Source organism: Passer domesticus, chromosome 1 (genome assembly GCF_036417665.1).
Source record: "Passer domesticus isolate bPasDom1 chromosome 1, bPasDom1.hap1, whole genome shotgun sequence".
Lineage (NCBI taxonomy): Eukaryota > Metazoa > Chordata > Aves > Passeriformes > Passeridae > Passer > Passer domesticus.
In genome coordinates, this window is record NC_087474.1 from 114242398 (window position 1) to 114264627 (window position 22230).

At 46.9% G+C, this 22230-nt stretch overlaps 1 protein-coding gene across 1 annotated transcript; it reads left to right on the forward strand.

Annotated features, from left to right (window-relative positions):
* Nucleotides 1–1451: 1451 nt before the first annotated feature.
* Nucleotides 1452–19617, forward strand: GATA6 (GATA binding protein 6). Its single transcript, XM_064435101.1, has 6 exons — nt 1452–2359; nt 5683–5849; nt 9191–9316; nt 10631–10718; nt 10828–10934; nt 19310–19617. The coding sequence occupies exons 1-6, from the start codon at nt 1471–1473 to the stop codon at nt 19475–19477; spliced, it is 1545 nt and encodes a 514-aa protein (XP_064291171.1). The 5' UTR covers nt 1452–1470; the 3' UTR covers nt 19478–19617.
* Nucleotides 19618–22230: the final 2613 nt, after the last annotated feature.

The following is a 22230-nucleotide window of genomic DNA, read 5'->3' on the forward strand; positions in this document are numbered from 1 at the left end:
AGGGCTGCGAGAGGCGCCTCCTCTCTCCTTTTTATACATGAGCCGCCGGCCGCCGCCGCCGGAGTCGCCGCCGCCGCTCGCCCCCGCCGCACTGGATTTACTGCCCGCCGCGGCCCCGCGCCCCGGCCCCATGCGGGGCACCGGCATCAGGTTTGGCCCCTCTCTTTCCTTGCCTCGCCGCGGTTTCTCCTGTCCTTTCTCGCTCCTCTGCCGCTGCCCCTCTGCCCTCGGGCGCTCCGGGGGGAGCGCGGCGCGGCGGCGGCTGTCCCTGGCTGGGGGAGCCCGAGGGAGAGAGATGCGTGGGCAAACATCCGATGCCGCTGCCTGCAGCTCTTATCTGCCCGAGCCTTATCTTCCAGTTATCTCGCAGGAGGGAGAGACGTATTTGGTGCCTATCTGCGAGGGGGCTCTGAGTGTGTGTGTGTGTCCTGTATCTTGTGCCTGTGGTTATCTGGAGTGCCCCGAGGTGGGCTGAGAACGGAGAGCCTCGCCTTCTCTTGCTGTCACTTCTCTGCGTCCCCTTTCGCTTTCTACCCCTTCTCCTAGGGGCTGGGCACGGGGCTCTCTGTGTCTGTCTGTCCGGCCTTGCTCATGCCGGCAGCCCCGAATTGGCACCGCTGGGCTCGGGACGGGTGTCAGCGCTGCAAGGTGTGCGGGGGCTCGGGGCAGTCCCCAGCCGGGGCTGGATCCGGCCCCTGCGGCAGGCACACCCCGCCCGGCCTCGGTCCGCGCCCCGCACGCTTCGGGCCCGGCCCGTGCGCATCTCCCGTCCCTCAGGGGCCTTTCCCTCCTCCTCCTCCTCCTCCTTTCCGTGACCTTGGGCTGGAAATAGGCAAACAAGCGAGGCGATGCGCGGAAGGGCTAACATCGCTCTCCGGCGAAGTAACCTTAAAGGGATCGCCTTACTAATTGTTTTCTCGGTGGAACCGAGTCAAATGACTCATTCATTGAAATAATCATAACAACGGCAGCAGCCAAGAAAGGGCAGAGACAGGGAAAAATGCCCCCTCGCCCCCCTCCGTCCCCACGCCCTTACGCCCACCTTTGCCCCGGCGTGCTTCACGTTCAAATCCGCATCCCGGGATGCGAAGGGAGCGGGGAGCAGCCCTCCCGCCGTGCGGAAAGCGGGGCCGGAGCCGCTGCCCTGGCCCCGCGGGACTGGCGTCTCCCGGCTCGTCTTGACCTGGGCTGCCTGATCCCATTCCGCCGGGGCGAGGGACAACAGCGCCGAGGCGACATGACTGATTAAGCGCTCAGAGGGGCCAGATAAGCCCTGATGAATCTCATTACGGGAGGGAGACGGGCTGTCCTGTTTGCAAACTTTGTTATTATTATTTCTCTCTCCCCCACTTCCCTGCTCTTTTGTGTCCTCCCTCCCCGCCCTGCCCTGCGGATCCCCCCCTCCACTCCTCCTCCTCCTCCCCTCCTCGCCCTTCCCCATCCACACCCAGCGGCTAGAAGGGGACCTGGATGGCCGTGGCTGAAGGCGGCTGGTGCGCGGTGAAGCGGTGCGCTGCGGACGCCGGCGGTTCCTCCTGTCCCTTCGCCACCAGGGAGCCGCGCCCGTCTCCTCCTTCGCCGTCCTCCTCCTCCGGCTCCCAGGGCGAACGCGGATCCTCCAAGACTCCTCGGCCGGAGACCGACGGCAGCCACCGGCCGCCCCCCGCCGCCGAGGGCAGGTCGCTGCTCGCCCCCTACGTGCACTTCGGGACCCCGCACCCCTCCGGCCGCGCCGGCTGGGAGGACATCCTGCTCTTCGCGGACTTAGACCAAACCAACAAGCTGATCTGGTCCAGCCGCGGCCCCAAGCTGAGCGCCCTCGGCGCCGAGCAGCCCGAGGAGATGTACCAGACCCTCGCCATCTCGGCCGCCCAGGGCCCCACGCCCTACGACGGATCTCCGGGCGGCTTCATGCACTCCACGCCCAGCTCGCCCGTCTACGTGCCCACGACCCGCGTGGGCTCCATGCTGCCCACGCTGCCCTACCTGCAGGGCAGCGGCGCGGCCCAGCCCAGCCACCCGGGCGGCGGCCACGCCGTCTGGTCCCAGCCGGCCGCGGAAAGCCCCTCGTACAGCAGCGGCGGCGGCTCCCACCCCTCGGGCCGCTTCCCCTACTCGCCGAGCCCGCCGGTGGCCAACGGGGCCTCCCGGGAGCCCGGCGCCTACAGCAACAGCCTGGGCGCCAGGGAGCAGTACAGCCCCCTGGCCCGGCCGCTCAATGGCTCCTACCCGGGCCCCTACACGTCCTACGTGGGGCCGCAGCTCGCCCCTGCCTGGCCCACGGCGCCCTTCGAGAACTCCATGCTGCACTGCCTGCAGGGCCGGGCCGCCCCCATCCCCGTCCGGGCACCCAGCGCAGGTAGGAGCCGCGGGCAGGGCAGGGAGGGTGGCCGCATGCCGGGCTGCAGGGGCGGCGGGGTGCCGGCGGCTCCGGGAGCGGTGCGGGGCCGCCCCGGGCAGGGCTCGCTGGCGAGCGGCGGTCCCGGGACCGTGGTCCGGAGTGGAGGTAGCTCCCGCCGTCTGTGTTGAGTTAGGGGAAAGATACGCCTCCAAAAAGCGGCGTTGTTTGGGGTATGGCAGCCGGGGTTACCGACCCAAAGATGCCGAAACGAATTGCCCGGTGTAAACTTAATTTTTAATTTTCCCAAATCGGTGCATTCCTGCTTTCCCTAAATGCGGCCATCTGGACAAGAAACGGTGACAAATTCACTGCAAATTAAGCGTTCTTGTATCATAGAGGAAAATTGCAGGGGCTCACTTAACCCATTTTGGATTATTTCAACTATAAAACACTTCGCTGCTTCATTTAAAAAGAAAAGCAGCGAAGCAAAATCTCGTATATGAATGAGAAAACTTGATAAACTGCTAAAACTTGATAAACTGCTAAAATACAGCATCTCCTGATGGGGGTTTGCTTTCATTTCCGAGGTGTCCCATCCTTATTTTTTGTTTTAGTTAATCAGATTCTCAGTGTCATTAAATCAATTGTGAAAGTGGAGTTTGAGCTGCGATGATTTAGTCAGAGGTAGAAAGATTAACGATTATTGCAATCTCTTCAGCTTTAGAATAAATCTATGTATATATAAATAGAGGTTTATAGAGAGGTGTGTGTGGCTGTGTATATGTATTTATATATACATGCTCTGCATATATTTATTATGTATATATACATATTTATGTAAATATGTGTATGCACACAGATTTGATCCTCATTCACTTTAAGCATAAACTACCCACCAGGTGCATATATTTTATAGGCACCGTGATTTTCTCTTTTCAGTGCAGCGTTGCAGAAATTACCCCATGGATTTTTGTCTTTCTGTAGGGCTGTACACACAATGCTCCTCCTGTCTGTCGATGACACCCTGTAGATTTAATTATTTTAATCCTTCCACTTGGTGTTTAATATCCTGACAGAGGGAAGAAAATCAGTTGTAGCAGTGATAGGAGAAGCCACATCTCAGGGTAACAAGAAAGTTGAGTTTTAAGCTGGACTTTTAAAAGTTATAGTGTGAAACTAGGCGACGGAGAGTAAAAAAAAAAAATCAATCGTATTTTTAAACTTTTTCTTTTTTTTTTTTTTTTTTATTTTGTCGGGAGAGACGTGGGGCTGGAAAATCCCACGGCAGGGAGAGGAGAGGGGTGAGCAAGAAGGAGCAGAGAAGTGAAGGAGCCGGGCACTGGAGGAGATTGGGGCAGGAGTGTCAAGGCAGCCGAGGAGCACGGCAGCTTCCCCTGCTCCAGCGGGTCTCTCCCGCCCTTGTGCCTCCCTCCCACCGGTGCTGGGGGCCGGAGGGGTAGGGATTAGCCTTTCCACGAGGGAAAGGACGGGTGCCAGGGCAGCCGCAACGCGGTGTAACGCGGGGCGAAGCAGCCCGGAGCTCCAGGGCCGGGAGAATTTTCTGCTCCTGTGAGGCAAAACGCGGCAGCAAAGCCGAAGCTACGCGTTGTCCCGTGTCAAAATTGTGGAAAAATTGTAGCCGAAATGTATTTTTTGCGGCTAAATATTAGACAGTTTGATAAAGCTTTCTTAACGGTACTCAGAGAGGCTAAAACAGTATCTAAAATTAAAACTTTATTTTGTTTTCTTTGGAAATAAGTGTAGTACTCACTCTCTAAGGGGAAAAATATTTGAAAATGCCCGAGAAATATTGTCACGTCAGAATTTCTTTCTGCAGGCACGAAGGCAATGCTATAAAATAAGTAGCCGAGACGAAATACTGTTTAAGTTCCAGCGTCCTTGACGTCCTAAACATTTTTCTGGTTACAGTCTTCAATGGTGCTTTTAGTGCAAAGATTAATAAATCTTAGCGATGTGCTAAGAGCTAGGAGCTGACAACGTAAGTTGAACTGTGCTCTCTGGGCTGTGCCGTGTGCCCGTTCCTCTTTAGCGCCTAATAATTCGCAAAGGAAGGGAGGAGAGGAGCGTGTTTGGGAGGGTGCGGGCCAAAAGGCCGAATCTTCCTCAGCTCAGTGCCCGCCGTGTCACCGCAGCCCCGTCTCCGAAGCTGCTCCACCTTTACGAGCTGGCTTTGGCTGTGCAGTGAAACGTTAGGGAATAAGCCCAATGATGAATTTAGGCAGGTAGCAAAGGGAGGAAATAAAAAATCAATGACGAAGCTCTGAGTCTGAAACATACATTCCCAGGCTCGACTCGAAAGCTGCTGTGAAAATCCAAATATCTCCTTTTATTATTTCTGCCCAACGTGGCACAGTCTATATAAAACAAGTATTTATTCCCCCCTTCCTCGAAATATGGAAATATGGAGAGGTGAATCAGAACAGGGATTCACAGGGGTGCAACTATTAGCTTTTATAGGTGGGTTTTCTCTCTCTTTTACTTTTTCTTTTCCTTTTTTCCCCCCCACCGTGCTTTTATACTTTTTTTTTCCCCCCTCAGTGCTCAGTAGCTATGAAAGCAGGAGGCACAATACCGCTTATTTTTCCATTTCCTCTGTTTCCTACAAACCAGCTCTAATTTGACCAAACAGCCGAGGCGAAGCGGCCACTGCCCCTCGCTGCCTTGGCACACCAGGGCCCCAAACGCTGCCTCTAAACTCGAAGCTTTACTGGTTCCGAGGCATTTAAAATAAGAGTTAGGGTAGAAAAGTTCTTGCCAAGCTTCGACCCTGGGGAATACTGGGCAAAACGAAGCTCCTAACATCCAGCTCCCAGGGTGGCTCTGGAAGCGGCTATTCTGACAGCCCCCTCACTCCCCACTCTGCTCCCCTCTAAAGGCGAGTGCACCTCCCTCTCCGTCTTGTGGGCACCACGGAGAGGGTTTCGCCCCTCGAGCGGACCCCAGCCGAACCTCCCAAGGGTGAAATCCCGGCAGAGGGGAGCGGCGGCGGGCCGGGCTGAGCGCTCCGCGGGCCGGTGTCCGGGGCGCACCCGCTCGGAGAGCGAGGGCTCCGGGGGCCGGCAGCGGGCCTGGCACATTTAAATAAATAGGGAAAAAAAGAAAAAACTAAACACAAAAACCAAAACAAACAAACCAGGAAAAAAGGAAAATAAAAACCCCAGGGATTTTGTAGAAGAAAATCGCCGCATGGCCGCCGTCGCTGCCGGGGAATCGCTTTTCCGAGGGCCGGTTGCTGGCTCTCCGGGGCCCGCGTTTCGGCGGGGCTACCCCGGGCTCCGCGGCCGTGCCCCACCGCCTCTCCCCTCTGCTCCTGCCCCCAGAGCTGCTGGAGGACCTGTCCGAGAGCCGGGAGTGCGTCAACTGCGGCTCCATCCAAACCCCGCTGTGGAGGAGGGACGGCACCGGCAACTACCTGTGCAACGCCTGCGGGCTCTACACCAAAATGAACGGCCTCAGCCGGCCCCTCATCAAGCCCCAAAAGAGAGTGGTGAGTCGGGACAGAGGGAGGGAGGGAGGGAGGAGGGGGCCCAGAGGAGCTTTGCCCAAAGGACCCCCAGTCAGCTGTACTGAGGGAGAAATTTGGGGCAAAGACGGGGGAGAGCAATCAGCGTATTAGCCTGGTGATCCTCTTGGCTGCAAAACTGTAGTGGGGCTCCTGATCAGGTTTGGAGGCCAAACTGGTCACAGTGAGGGGTGACAGGGCCGGCAGCCTTTTGGAAACCGCTTCGGACCCACTTCCAGGCTCTCTGAGCTGGCAAAACTTCTCTCTGCCCCCTTGTGAGCTGCATATCGGGCACAGGCCAGCCGGGCTTTTCAGGCTATGAGCCCCATCTGTGAGGGGGAATTCAGTAGCTTGGAAGAAATATGTGCTGGTGATATTAGACATTTCAACAGAAAAAAAAAAAAAAAAAAGAAATCAAGGTTGGAAAATGTTTGTTCAGAGGGCTAGGAATTTCTCCAGACCTGCTTTGTTTGCTGAGAGCTCGATCCTTGGGAATGTAAGCAAGTTTTGTATATAATTCAAAGAAAACCAATTGTTTAAACAATGATAATAGCCTTTGTTTTGTTTTACTCCTAAGAAATGAGCGGCAATTTTTCTAAAAATATACTCCTAAAACTAGGGGGGGAAATAAATAGTACAAACCAGAACCCCTGTTTATAACACAGGCTGGCACTGAATAGGCAAGGAGAAAATTTAACAAGCGGGAACTGCACATTATGTTTAGCAAATCTGGGTGGAGGTCAGCAGACAGAAAGAATACGCTCCTCAGTAATGGCTGTTACCGGGCGAGCCACAATAAATCACACCACTATAATCCAAGCTGATGTTTGGACCCTTGTGTATGGAGACAGTGTATCAAACCCATCAGCCTTTCAAGCCCCTTTCAGTCATGCCAGCTGCTTTGCTCCATGCCTGTTTTGCTTGGGCTGAAACACCTACTGTTCTTTATTTCACAGCCATTTGAATTTAGTGCTCTTAGGGGAGCGAGGGGAAACAAGACCCAAGCACTCGATGATGATCGGAGCAGACAGTAAGCGCTTGGGAACCAACCCACCTCTGCTTAAGGACCTTTCTTTAAGCCAAAGAGTTAATTTAACTTTAAGTCAGAGGTTTACTGATGCTGGGTGTCTGTTTTTTCTACCTGGTTGTCCGGTAAATTTCATGGCACAAGGTGTTACCTCATTACCGGGCACAGAGGCAGCGGAGGGGCCAGATCTGCCGATTGTCTCAAGCGTCAGAGCCCAGCTTGCTGTGGCACCCTGGCCCAAGGCAGATTTCAAGTAGCTGACACCCTGCTCTAGCATTTCTATGTCCTTTTTTTCATAATTTTTTTTTTTTTTGAGGGAGGGGTGGGGGTGAGAAGACTAAAGCAGAGTCAAACTACAGCCCGATTTCAGTCTGACACCTCAGCGAAATAACTCTGAAATAGCTCTGTGTAACAATCCCTACCGAGTACCCTGGCCATAACTATAAATCAGCCGTGACTCTGTGTTCATACAGTTGGAAATATGTAGGTGAGAAGGGAAAATGTTTTGAAAACGCTAAACATGTTTAGATTGCCCCAAAGTTTCTGATAAAATTCCTGCATCAGAAAAGTCATTTTAGCTTCAAAACATGCCAAAACTCCATGTCTGTTTAGATACGGGAATGAGCAAAAGCTATTGGAATAAAACGTATGAAGGTTCAGACCAGGCTGCATAGGAAAGAGAAAGATTTAACAGAGTGAAACAGCTGACAGCATTTCACTTGCAGAGAAAGAAAACGAAGCATGTGTGTTATGACCAGCTTTATTTTACTCAATGTGATCACATAAAATACGTATCGAGTTGAGGGCATAATTTGAGAGCTGTGTGCGTACATATTTAATAACTAGGTGAAAAATTCTGTTTTCATGGTACTTGGATTTTTAAGACTAAAAATTGTATTTGTGTACTTCAGCCTATATAACACTTGGCTGGGTGGTTAGCTTTTTTTTCTGTGCAGTTAATAATGGATTACTGATTCAAGATTACAAAATTTGTATTTAATCTGGAGCTCTTTCCGAGCTGTGGTGTAAAATGATGGCTTACTGCTAAAGACACTCAAAAAGACAATATTCAAGAAACTCAGTTATTACTCTGGAATATTCTTCATTCTCAAAACATTTTTATCGGTTCCCCCAGTGGCAGGCAGCCCTGTGGTATCAAAGGTGACCCAGTTATGTCTAACAACCCAGCAGTAAATGATTCAAGAGGAAGGGCATTGTACCCTTAAGTTAGTAATTTCAGTTATGGGCACTTTATGGTCAGAATAAGATTAATGCAATCCTCTAAAACTGACTTCTCCGTGTAAACTTGTTCAGCTGCCAGACGCAGAGCTAGGCACAGATTTTTTTTTGTATTTTTTTGACAATGCGATACTTTGAAAAAGACTAGATTTATGATGTAGCTGGAATTCTTTGCTTGTGATGAACGTAAAAGAGATCAGTTGTTACAGGGACTTTTATAACCCATTCACCTTCATTTCACATGTTTATGAGGACTGCCTTCACTTATGATATACAGCCTGTAGCCATAAAGCTCTGGGTTATACGGTTATTTCTGATACAGAGTTGCTTCATCTTGGCTCCAAACTCCACGGAAGAGTGTCATAAATGGCTTGTTTGCAGTGGGAACCTTGTTGTCACCCACCAGCTTTTCTGCTGGCCGAGGGAGGCTCTGCTCTGTAAAACACGCTCCCAAGGCACGCCGGTTTTTTTGTATGAGGATAAAAAGATCTTTTTATGAAAGTAATGCTGTTGTATGTGTTACCCCTGGGATGCCCAGGAAAGTTTTCCCCAGATGTGGTGCCACCGAGGGCAGGTGATTAAAGCGGCTGATTTTCCCAATGAGTCAGGAATATCAGTGATAGGATCAGAGCAGCCTCTTCACCCATCACACAGGGGTGAAGGCACTGAACGGGCTGGAGAGGCAGCACAGGAGGGATGTGCCTTCTGTTCAGCTCGATGGAGCTGTAGCGGAGATATTTCCTAGCTGCCCTGCTGGAAAAAGACCCAGTGCCTGGTGGTCTGAACAGATTTCTGGTCACCAGCTCCCAGATGAGAATTTTGCCTCTGCTGCGACTGCTCAGGGTTGAAAGATATTTGGTACCTCTTCACACTGTCTTTCCACTCTGATATGAGGATAATTCCGTTCTAATTCTGGGCTGCTGCTGACAGATACCATAAAAAAAGGCTCCTACCATCCCCGCCATGTGTTAAAGGACTTTTTACGAACCATAAAGACGTAAATCATTCTCTGCTGCCCACCTGTTTACACCCGTGTTTGCCTGTGCTTGCCTCCCCCCAGCCCTCGTCGCGGCGGATGGGCTTGTCCTGTGCCAACTGCCACACCACGACCACCACCCTGTGGCGCAGGAACGCCGAGGGCGAGCCCGTCTGCAACGCCTGCGGCCTCTACATGAAGCTCCACGGGGTGAGTGGCTGCTTCACCAGGGGAGATCCCCTGCCAGCCCTGACGCTGCTTTGGGGAAGGGGTGGTCCTCAAAAAATCCACCAGCGAAGTGCGTAGAGCAACAGAAAAATGTGTGACGCTAGGAAATGATTGCACCACTTTAGCTTGTTATGCTTTTGACTAGTTATGTGTTTGCCACTGTAGCTCTCTCAATAGATTTATATAAAGAAACCACCTCTGGATGAGCAGCAGTGGTGCTTTTGCCACTGGGATTAAAACCAGCTCTTTAGTAGGGAAAAAAATCCCTAGACCTTTAATGAGACAGTTTTTCATGGACAGACATAGCTATGCCAGAAAAAGGGTGTAATTCCAGCCATAGCTACGCCAGAAAAACTTTAAAGGCAATTTCAGCCTTTGTTGGGCAATAATAGAGTGAAAAAAAGCTCTGTCCTGAATGTGATAGAGCGTGTTTTGGGTGAGACCCCTGTGGATTGTGTTACAATCAAGCATAAGTGTTTGAAGAGCAAGGGCATTAGGAATGATTGAGATGTGGTCTAGCCTTCAATAAAATATAAATTATACTACAGGTTTAAATATTATAGAGATACACATTAATAGAGATAGACAACACACAAATTATCTTTCCTCAAACTGGTGTTAAAATGTATTTTAAGGCAGTGTTTTTGTAGTGTGATTATCTGTGATGAACACAAGGATGATTTTTGAGCACATTTAAATATAAATGTATCCCTATAAATATAAATTTAGATACTGTAAAGCTGTATTATGGGCAGATCGGCTCATAGGAACAAATACTAAGTCAATTCTTCTACTCTTAAGCTTCTGTCCTAAGACATTTCCTCGTGATGATCTGGTTTGCAGAGCTGGTCCACAGGATGATTTTTTTTTCTCATACACATTTTTTCTTTCTAGAATCAGGCAGTGGAGATAATTCCTAGCTGACTGGAATAATAAATCAAGGATCAGATATACCCCATCCAATTTAATTTCTTATGGCTTACTGCCAAATAATGCTGGTTTTCCCTAATTCTGTGCTGTTTTCCTGTGGATTGATTGAGGGGTTGAAAAAACTATGAAGTTTACATAGATAAAACAAGTTTCCCTGCTGTCTTAATTCAGCTATGACTCCCCTTGAATCAAACTGTTGTTTTGCCCAAATAAAATGCAAATATTTTTAGAATTGTACTCTAACACAGAAAATTAACTTGCTATACAGACATTTGCAACATCACATCTGATCTTGTAGTGCATTTTGATTTTTGATTAGAGTACCTATGCAACTCTGTGATTGGTGTGGAAATTTAATTTTTTCAGGTTCCTCGGCCTCTTGCTATGAAAAAAGAAGGAATTCAGACGAGGAAGCGAAAACCTAAGAATATAAATAAATCAAAAGCATGCTCCGGTAAATATAAAATATAAGAAAGAGTAGCTGCAATAGTTTGTAGCTGTCTTGTTTTTTTCTTCTCTGTCTGGAAAATATTTATTTTTAATAGCAATTCCCAATTTTCCAGGTAACAGTACTACTGCAGTTCCTATGACTCCGACATCCACGTCTTCTACCAACTCAGATGACTGTAGCAAAACTGCTTCTCCCGGTGCACAGACTGCAGCCTCCGGGGTGAGTGTCTGTCTGCAGGCAGGCTGATCACTGGGCAATGTTATCACAGCTTTTATCTTATCTAGCAGAACAATAATCTAAACAAACTTTCCAGTTTTGTTAGCTGATACTAGAACAAGATTTTCGGAGGATATTACATATAGCTGTAAACAGAACGACAAGCTGAAGTACTTTGCAAACCTTCTTGATTAAGATCTATATAATTTTTATGATAGTTAGCCGCAGCTTAACCACAGACATTTTGTTTTTAAATATTCAGGTTCTTTCATTTCAAAGGTTTTCTTTTGGACAGAAGACAATAAAACATGCCCAACTGATCCTTTCAAGAAGCAAATTTATATATAAATATGTATTTATGCATTATCTCAATGGGTAAAATCCAGAAAAACATTATCCTGCTGTATGAAGTAAATCATACAGGCTTTTGTTTTAAACTAAAATGTGCAATTAAACCCTGATCCAAACTCAGCTGAAGCCAGGCTGGAGCACCCTGCTGATTGCAGTGCATGGGGGTTCAGCCCTCTGCCCGCAGAGGGTTCTTCAGGGGCCAGATGCTCAGCATCTGGCAGCACCAAGCTCCAGAGGAGCACCCGAGGAGTGCTGATCATCCCCTGCTTTGCTTTGATCCTTATTTTACATCATGTACTCCAACCATCGCAAACTTCCTTTCTTCACTCAGCATGTGTGATAAATACTACTGCTAAAGTTGTGAAGCTTAATGTAGATTAATTTCTAACCCCTTGGCTGTACCTATCCATATCCACACTCACTTCTCTGCCTTCTGTATCCCTTAATCTGCCACATCGTTTCTTTGAGAAACTTTTCTAATGTGGCTTTCCTTAGTCCTTTATTAATGAAAAGAAGACATTGTTTATAATAGCTATTTTTCAGTATGTCTTGGATTTTCTACATTCAAATTCCTTTCAATAGTTTAATTTCTGATGTACAAAGTTTCATTGTACAAGGGGAAGAAAAACTCATTTTTTAGCAAATGCGATTGTTTGTGGACTGACAGGGCCACCCATTTTCAGAGGCACTGGATTTTGGGTTTGGATCCTGTGAGACTAGGATGATACTAAAAAGGCTTGTCTTTGACAAGAGAAAACCCTGTCAATCCAGTAAAATAAACAGATCACATAAAAAAAAGAAGAAAGAGAAACCCTAACTGAAAAGTGAACTGTTGCAGTCTCAGAATTGGGTTTCAGACTCCCCCAAGGAACTACTATGCACTGTTTAGGCTCTCCCTTGATTTTTGCAAAGGAAAAAATGTAGCCAAATTTTCCTTAAATTTGCCTTGCGTTACCTTGAGCAGTACCAGTGATCCTGAGCAATGTGGTGAGATTTATGTAACAGGTAGACATGGAATCCCAGCCGAGACTGTGGCAGCACAGCTGTGTGCTGCTCGGGGAAGGAGAGGCCATACAGACGAGATCTCATTTCCACTATGCTGCTGCCTTCTTGGCTGGCTAAAACCTGACTTCCTTTCTGTGGTATTTCTCCCTAGAAGGGTACATCAAACACATTATTAATAATCTTTATGTTATAATTTTAGTAGTACCATTTTTAATATGGTTTTGCCAGATGGAGTTGTGTGGGTACCAGAGGAGAGGGGTGCAGGGGCATGGACTGAGGGCTAAAAGACTCCTTGAGAACTGTTAGCAACAAGGAACAACTCCCAGGAGGGACCCTGAGGCTGCTCTTAGTTACATGATGGCATCCCCAGTGACAGGACTACAGTTCTCCCTGATTTTTCTATGGTAGCTCAGACTGGGAGAGGACACCTGTGCAACAGCTGGGAAAATCTGTCCCCTTATATCCAGCAGGCAGCATGGTAACATCTGCATAGCCTTTTCCCCACCATGATTTGATCAGATGTGCCTTGCATATGCAAAGCACTTGCAAATACCCCCTTGTGAAAAATTCTAGTGAGTGGAAGTGATGGAGAGGGGCTGTAACATGTGCTGAAGAGAGGAAGTTACAGTGGCAACCAGATGTATGGGCATCCCTCTGAGTCCATCCCAAATTTTTTGAAGGGCTACTGATCTCCCAACTCTGTGCCCCAGTCCCAGATGTATGTGAATGAAAAGAGGATTTTCAAGGGAGCAGTTGTCAAGATATGTCACGGGCATGGTCACATTCTTCACTCAGGCTTCTGGCTTTGCCCAAGCATCTGTAATTCAAAGGGGTGAGGACTCGGGAGGCTGGAAGTTTAAAGCAGAAAATGGTGGCTGTTAAGATGGGCTCCTGTTGTCCCAGACTTAGTTTGGGAACATGATCACTAGCTGCAAAGGATGCAAAATAATTTCTAAAGGGTCTAAATCCTATGGAAGGGGCTGTGCACTCATAAAGCCCATTTAAGCTGTTGTGAGTTAAGGGATGTCAGCATTTTAGAGCAAGGCAGCCTGATCACATGCTGAAGCAAAGATGCTCTGCTACACTTCTGTTTTCTTGATTATTTTTTTCTTTTTTCCTTTTGAGTTGATCTATTGGTAGATCAAAGGTTTGTAATTATTTCTAGAATAGGCAATGGCTTTGTATAAGGAGAATAAACTTCTCCAGCTCATGTCTGGAGGGAAAAAAACAAAGTCTCAGATGGATGAATCCAGGCTCTGTCATCTTTGGCCACTTTAAAAAGACCAATGTTGATTCCTGACAGTGGTGTTGGTGATGTTGCTGATAAACAGGCACCTGCCTGAATAAGCAAACCTGGTTTGTTCCCTGTGCGTTACACAACGGGCATGGCAACTTGTTTTTGTTTTGCTCTGTTTTTGCTTCTCTAGCCTTTATTTTGTGAAGAGGGGGAAAATGCCAAATTGACATTAGGCAGAGAAATCTGATGACGTTTTAGAAACTGTTGTGTGAAATTCACAGCAATGTTTTTGCTAAATGAAACAGAGAAGACGAATTCCTCTACTGGTACAAAAGCAATTTATTATGCCTTTTGTGGGAGGCTGCCAAAATAGTTTCCAGTTATGTAGAAATCTAATGGAAATGAAATTCAGCAGAATTCATTTGTGTCAGTAACATTCACTTTTTGCCCTACCTTTCTTTATCTCTTTTAAAGTAAAATAAAGAAGGGAGGGCAGAAAAAGAGTAGGGCAGCAATTACTCTTGGCAGTGTCTTTGAAACTATCCATTTCATGAAGGGAATCTTATATTATGCCAATTCTGAGACAAATTAGCAAGAACCTTAAATGTTGATTTTACGTTCTAGCTGAAGTTTAAACATTTAAGTGATACGATTAATGAATTGCTGTGGGGGCAAAGTTGATTTCAAACATCCCAAAATGTAGAAGTGTTTGGATCGGAGATATTTCGTTGTCCCATTGTAAAGGGGCTATTTGCCAAATTCACATCTGGATCTAGGATCTAGGCCTATTTCTGTTTTCCTAAGCAGTATAAGTACTGGGTGTCCTGTGTTACTAATATGGAAAGGGTCCAGCTGCATGATATACGAAGTTGCCTTACGTCCCCATAAAAAGAAGATTTGAAGGTTTCAGACAGCCTGCATCTGCATCTATACCTGCTCTCCCTTTGATGCTGCTGAAACTGTACAGGGAAAAGCTCCACCAAATAAATTGCTAAATGAAGGGCATGGTCTGCAGTCAAACCCATCCATTTCCATGCAGGGGCTCCAACAAGTGTGATAACCAGAAGGACTTCATTCCCTTATTAGGATAAAGGCATGATGAAACCTGCTGAAAAATCTACTTTTTATGGCAGGACATGGAGGCTCCTTGAGCCACAACTGATGTCAGAAAAACTCAGCAGCACCAGGGGAACTCTTCTTTCAGAAGACTTTCCTGTGTCCTTTGCCTCCAGTTTGGAGTTTTCTCAGAAGGACCATAATCTCACACCACAAAAAAACTTAGGAGGAAATACTAATGCTTACTTCCCTTGAGAAGTGGTTCAGGACTGGCTTTTCAGTTTTGTAGGATGGGAGAGGGAGAGCTGACTGAGATGGCCTTGGCATGTGGTGAGCTAGGAGGAAAAATGCAGTTTTAACTGTCTCCAAAATGCTGGACAAATGGACGTGGATTGGATTAATGGCTTTTCCTGCATTTGCTTTCTCTTTTTTTTTTTTTTTTTTTTCCTGTCAGAAGAAGAGTGAGCTGGTTAGAGGTGGGGTTGTTTGCTCCTGTTTAGGCAGTAAATTGGTAGGACATTCATGCTGGCTACGGGGAAATCAGCCTCCATAGTATGTCCTAGAGTCTGGATGAACCAGAGATTCAACATCTTAAAACAATATGCTAACCACCTGGATATAGGGGAATTGAATGTCCAGGGGTCCTTCAGATTATCTGATGATAATATTCCAGTTGTATGGAATAATTTTGTAGGCGTTGGGACAGTTTCCATGAGAAAGGCTCACCAGCATGGCTGGTAGGACTTTCACCTGGAAAATGGGAACACGGTGCCTCAGTCCTGGTATGAGTAAATATTTATCTAAACCAGGTGGAATAAGATCAACAGGAGGCATGAGGAACATGGCAACCTAAAATACCAAAGAGCGTGGCAGACAGGGCTGTATGCTGGGAGATATGATACTCTAGACTCTAGCTTAAATTTTTCTTGGTCTCCTACGTCTTCTGCATCAGTGCTCAGTCCTGGACAAAATGGGAAGCTACTTTCTTCTCCCCACTCAGTTTCATACACTGAATCTTTTTCTTTTACATTGAGTAATTTTCTTTGCTCTCTGTATATGTGTCCAAAAAAAGGCATTCATTTTTATATCAAACAGAAGGAAGCAATCCAGCTTTTTTGTTTCAGTGGGGAAAAGCAAAGAAAAAGTATTTTTGCTTCTATCCCAAAATTCTGTATGCACATGGACGCATACCTTTTGCTTGGTTTTGTTTTATTGCCAAAGCAATAAAGCCAGTTACTCATACAGCCCTTGACAGCAGTGGGTCATCAGTTTTCCAAGCCATGCTGGAAGTTGCCTCCCTTAGGAAATTAATGAAGTATTAACCACAGATTTATGTTGCTATAATACAAAGGAGAGATTAGAAGATATGTAAACTTACACGTCTGCAGTATAAACAAAAGGATCAATTGGACTAGCAAGAAATGACAGCTTTGTGTACTAAGAGGGTCGTTACATCAGTAAAAAAAGCTGTCATTTTGCAGTGCCAAAACTTGCTCTTTGGATTCCAGGGAGTGATAGTATTGGGAAAACGTGCTCTTTGTGGGGATGGAAGTTATTGCAGGGAGGCTGAGGCTAGAAAATTAAGGACCCCACCAGTTTGCCACAACACTTCTTGTGTGGAAGAATTCTTTGCAAATGTGTTTTAACTGAGTGTAGATATCATTTAAGTGTTGCGAAAGTAAACTAGGCTGAGGAGGAAGAGAGTCTCAGCTGACACTCAGCTTATTGCTGACTTAATGTAATGTCCAAAATTCACGGAGCATTTTGAACGTGTCAAGTGGATAGAGCAAAGGTCTATCTGATAGACCAAAGGTCTAGCTCAAGGCCCTTCGCCACCCCCTCCAGCTGTCCTTGCCCAGCGTGTTTCCCTCGTGGCTGCGGAGGTGTGGGGAAAGGCCAGAGGGGAAAGTGTCCATCCCCTCTCCCTGCTCTCTGTGGTGGGCAGATGGCACAGGAAGGAGTGGGTAGAAGAAAGCAGGAGTCTTTCAGCCAGAGCTGCTGCTGCTGCTGTTCCCTGGGTGCTGGCAAGCGCAGCCTGAGCAGCCTGGTTTTGATGTGGAGCAGCTTTTGAGGAAGTTAATTTGCCCCTAAGGTCCTGATGGCAGGTTTGGGTGCAATCTAGTTATCTCTGTGGCTCTGGCAGAGGTCTTCCTCTGTACATGGTGGGCAGATCTTCTACAGAAAGGCCACCTCACATAGAGACAACCTGCCTGGGGGCTGACTCATGACCAGCTCCTCCTGATTTGGGTAAAAAGAACCTTTGCAGATAAAAACACACCTCTCTGCTTGTTTGGGAGGCAGGCTCTTCCCAGTGGGCTTCATTCATTTTTTCCTCTGAAAGCTAACCTTCAGCTGATTATCTATGCTATTATCAGATTTCACCAATAAAAATAAAGGCATTACCTTTTCATAGACAGAGCCAGTAGCCGTGAATTAGACCCCATTGATTCATCAGTATTGTTCAGCTTATTTGTTTCAACTGAAAAAAGTCCTCCAATAACTAAGTGCAACTTCTGTCATTTTTCATCCCTTCAAGCTGGAAAAGTAAGAGCAAAGGTAGGGAGGCTCAGGAACAGAACTGTGATTCCGTCATGTCCTTTTCATGAGCCAAAGTTTGTTTTCCATGTCTCACTTTGGGAGCTGCCCAAGCTGCCTGGATTTGTCATGACGTTACCGGGGTGGGGTTTCCAGGCCTGGCAGTGCTGCCCGGGTCCTGCCCGTCCTGGCTCAACAGAGCCAGAATCCGGCCTTGGCCAGGCAGGGATGGGCAGTCTTCAAAGGGGACATGCCTCCATGTCCTCCCTTCTGGGGTGCCCGAGGGAGGGGTACCTGATAACCCCATATGGAAACTGTGGGTCCCTGCACCCCACCTTTGTAGGGCTGAATCAGGAAAAGGTGAATTACACTTTCCAAGCCTGGAAAAAACAGGTACTGATAAGATATTTGCCTACCAGAACAGCAGTGGCAAATATGGGCAAATGGGAACCTTTCAAAGCACTTCCTAGTATTTTTAGCTCAGGTTTAGCAAACACTGCTCAACTAATTTAAACCCTTCTTCAACTGAGGGAGACTGAAGCTGTTAAAAATTACATCTATTGTGCTAACAGAAATATTTGAGGCATTAGAAAGAAAAGGAAGGCTTTGAAAAGCTAGGCTGATGCAAGATCGTGACTGTACACAAAGGTTAGCATGGAACCTGCCTCACTGAATTCTCTATGCACAGTCACAGGAAAAGAGGATACAGAGATTCGTTGTCACTGATTGACAACTCTGTGTTCAAGGGAGTGATAAAACTTATTTCTCAGGCTTAGAGATATTTCAGCTGGTTTTGGGGGACACCTTATTTTTTTCTTTCCTTCTCTGCATTTCTGGGTAGTGCCTAATGGAGCAGGATCAAGGTTGATGACTGGGTGGAAGAATATTGTTGGTCAATCATTTTAATAAAAGGTTGAGGAAATACTGGAGTCCAGGTTATTTCAGACAAAAATGACTGCTAACAGTGAGTATCTCTTTCAGAAGGCGAGGTTTTCCCTGGGTTAAGCAAGGCAACAAGAGCCCTGCTCCACACCATTTGGAAATTACCTTTGAATTAATGAAGCCTTGCTTTTCCTATGTCAGGACTGCTCGCTTGGCACAGCTCCAGGAGAGCCAAGAGCTCTACTCTTGTAAAATGATTAAATATGTATACTTCGTACTTAAACAGCAGGCAGGAAGCTTCTGCAGTCACAGTTTAGGACAGCCTTTTTCTTTTCTATTTTTTTTTTAAGGAATTTCATCCAAAGACTATCCATTAACAAGTAAATTAAGTCTTTAAAGTTGACATATCCAAGAGTTAATTTTGCATGAAGTCAGCTCTTAAACATTTCCTTTATCAGGTGAAAATGTTGCCCCTTCTCTGTCTGGCACTGTGAATTTTTCCTCTTTAGCGGATCTGCTCAGCCTCATGGAAAAAATGATTGTTCCTTTGTCTTTCTAACTCTCCATTTCTCTGTTAAAATAAATGGACTGATTCCAGTGTGGTTCAGGGGTTCATCTCCGTGCCTACCAGAGCTTCCCTGCATGTTGTCTTGTGCAGTCAGCAGAACAAAAATACTCCTGCTTCAAAGGCGTAGTGTTTCTCCACTGAAGATTAAAAGAGCATCTCCTTTAGTGGCCAGTCCTACAGGGATAAAGTGGTTTTGGCTGGTGTTTTCAAGGGTTAGGAATGATTTTAAACATTTCAAAGGCTGAAGAGCCCAAAGAAAGCTGCTTTCCAGAAGGTGCTCCGTGTCTCCTCCTGGAGAATTAGGATGTATTGGGCTTCTCCCATGGGGCTGAAAAACTAGAGCTGCCACCACTGCCGGATCACATTTTTGGTGTTGGCAACTATGTCTTTTCAGTAGGGGGCAGTGGGACACGTGCACATTACCTTCTTCATCATGAGCTGATTTCCATGTTTTCTGCACATCACATGGTTTCATTTCTACCTCTCCAAGCACAGACATCCCTGTCATCAGCAGGGCTGGGATGCTGGGCTCACGCTGAGACACTTTTTTGTTTCAGGATTTCAAGGCACAGGGGCAAGCAGAGGGCAAACCCTGTTTTTGTACAGAAATCCTGCCATGATGGCTGTGCTTCAGGCCCGCTGTGCTCTCTGCTCTCACCCGCGCCCCACTGTGTGCAAAGCTCAATGAATCTGTCTTTGCTCTCACCTGCTCAATGAATCTCTTTGCTCTGCCCCTCCCTGCAGGCGAGCTCGTCGGTGATGTCTGGCCCAGGAGAGAGCACCAGTCCCGAAAGCAGCAACCTTAAATATTCAGGTCAAGACGGGCTGTACACAGGAGTCAGCCTGAGCTCCACGGCCGAAGTGACAGCATCCGTGAGACAGGATCCCTGGTGTGCCCTGGCTCTGGCGTGACCTGCTGGGAGGGAAGCTGGATCCTGGCAGCCCCCAGACGTCTGCGCGCGGTTTCCTCTGCGGAGCGGTCGCGGCAGCGGCAGTGAGAGTGCTGGCAAAGACCATTCCTCTGAAACAGTTTTTGAGCCTTGGTGGCAGAGGTGTTTTTCTACTTCCGAAAGAGGCTTTGCCAAAGCATCCAGTTCCTCATCTATGCAAGAAAATGTAGGGAAAGCAAATCCCACCGGGGATAGCTAATGCAGCCTTACACTCTCAAAAAACCCTTCAAAACCCCCTCAAAAAAAAAACTCAAAAAAAAAAGAAAAAAAAGGAAAAGAAAAAACAACAACAAAAAAGAAGAGATAAACCCACACCTATTGATAGATTCCAGAAATACATCCTCAACTTACCCAGCAGCGCTGCCTTTCTGATTATATAGTTGTTTTCACTCTCTCATCGCCTTTTCCCCTAAGAATTTGGTGGAAGTGTCTGGGAGGGAGTAGCAAAGACTTTAATTACCAGAGATAGTGAGATACTTTTTAATGAGTGTCAGAAGTGCTTACAGCTTGAGCTGACGCAGACTTCTTGCACCGAAGATTTGATGTCTTCGCCCCGTCAGACCTCTCCTTCCGTGGTCTCCATCTTCAGCGTGCGTTGCTCTGCTCTTCAGAGCCCAGCTATGTCCCTGGAAGAAATCACAACGTTTGGTACAAGTCCCACAAGGTCCAGTTGGTTAAGGAGATTTTGGGATTGGTGTTTTTTGGTTTAAAATATTTACTCACTTTTCAAGACTGCGATATAACTTTTAAAGTACACTGTGACTGAGATTTATGAAAGTCCATATTTCCTGGCTGAACTGTGTAGAGTCAGTCAAAATTTGTAAACAGGGTAGCAATCAGATATTTTTCTTCCATATATACAATAATTTTTTTAAAGAAGTGCAATTTGCGTTGCAGCAATCAGTGTTAAATCATTTGCATAAGATTTAACAACGGTTTTTATACGAATGAATGAATGTAAACATTTTAACTTAATGGTACGTAAATAATTTAAAAGAAAAAACGTAACTAGGCATCCTTAGGCTTTTTAGCACAACAAAAATGCATCCACTTTCTGTATTTCCAGTTGTTAAAGCAAGAGTTTCAAAGAACAAGCCTTCTCTCAGGAAAATTGCCCTAGCCATTTGCTCCGAAGTGTTGTACAAAAATGCAAATGCATGCCCAAGGAGTTTTTTTGCCATTGAGTAAGTGTGGTGGAAAGAAACAAATTGCAATGAAACTTTACTACCTAACTGATAATATGTAAATACTACAGAAGATATCTAGGCATCTTGAAAATGTAGGATGCAATCTGTATAGTGTGACTGATGCATAGTTAGGTTGGTTTTCATTGGTTTTTAAGTGGGACATCATTTGGAAAGTTGTTTCATCAGAGCTTTACAAATAAAAGGGTATCATTTTAGGATATTTTTTTTTCTGTACAGTGTGCCTTTTCCTTTGTCTCCAACACCATTGTTAAGCTGCATTAAAAGCTATGGAAATGCTCCTGGTACAGGTGGCATGTCTGATGGCTACAAGGAAGGTCTCCAGCTGAGGTGCCTGCTCTGCCTGCCTAAGTCTGCACTGTGTGACTTTTCTGCAATTCCCTTCACTACACCTTCTGATGATCTGTAAAACTAAGGCTTCCACCTACAAACACAGGCTCCTCATGGGCACATGTGAGGCTTTTGTGGTGAAAGTCTGGGGAACTGAGCCTGTGCCCTGTGAGGACTATCATTGTTTTGCTTGCCCTTCACACCATAGCTAAAGGGTGTCACCCAGGTTCCCTGCGTAGGCAAATATCAGGATGTTACCCACTACAGATGTAACTGCTGAGTGGCAGAGGCTTTGAGTGCTTTGCTGGCATCCTCCTGTGGCCAAAGGTGAAGAGCAGCAAAAACTAAAGGCACTGCTGCTGAGAAGAGAAGACAGAGAATTTTAGCTACTCAGAAAAGTGGAAAACCTTTTCCACTTGGTGGCTCTGAGGACTGGTTCTCTTAATTGCTCAGATCATTGGGCCAGACTAATTGCCAGGTGTGATTTCCAGCTATGGCAGCAGTGCTGTTGGACTGGGAATGCCCAACCTCCATACCCATGGAGTGGCTGCAGTGTGTTCCTTTGTCTCTCTTGGCCAGACCTTCTTTTGGGGCTAACTGGGGAAGCTCCTTGGCCTAAAGTGAAGCTATGCTGACTTGCACCAGCTGAGAATCTGCCTCTTGGTTTTCCAAACTTGACAGCTGGGGCTGCCTCCTTACACCTAGGTGTTGTGAGGACCGTGGGATGAATGCAGCAGCTCAGCCTCAGGAGGAAAACTGATCCTAGCAAAAACTGATCAGGCTCAGCCTTTCCTGGGGTTTGGACTCCTGTGGCCAGCCAGGAGTGGGGATCACTTGCCCTTCCTGACAGCATTGTCATGCCGTGCTCACTGCTGGGCCACCTCACATCCTGGGTACCTGTGGGTTAATGTAGCCAGATACCCCAGCCCTGCTAGCTCTGGGGTCATGTGGGTTTGGATCTGGTGATTTACAGAAATAAATACCTATCTGAGTGCAAATTGAGCCATGCAGAGAAACGCCGGGCTTGAAAAACTAAAGGTGTGGACAAGAAGGTGGATATCTTTCCTCTTGAAGCGTCTACTGGCTAAAATGCCCTTATTTGTGATTTTACAAGTGTCGGCACTTAAATGGATGAAAAAGCTGTTGCTAACTGGTGTTGCAGTGTTCAACCTTTCTTGTT

Bases quoted from the DNA above. Each gene is read 5' to 3' on its own strand.
- GATA6 (XM_064435101.1), top strand. From the start codon at position 1,471: ATGGCCGTGGCTGAAGGCGGCTGGTGCGCGGTGAAGCGGTGCGCTGCG. The intron at 2,360-5,682 runs GTAGGAGCCGCG...TCCTGCCCCCAG, and splicing joins CGTCCGGGCACCCAGCGCAG to AGCTGCTGGAGGACCTGTCC. The intron at 10,719-10,827 runs GTAAATATAAAA...CCAATTTTCCAG, and splicing joins TAAATCAAAAGCATGCTCCG to GTAACAGTACTACTGCAGTT.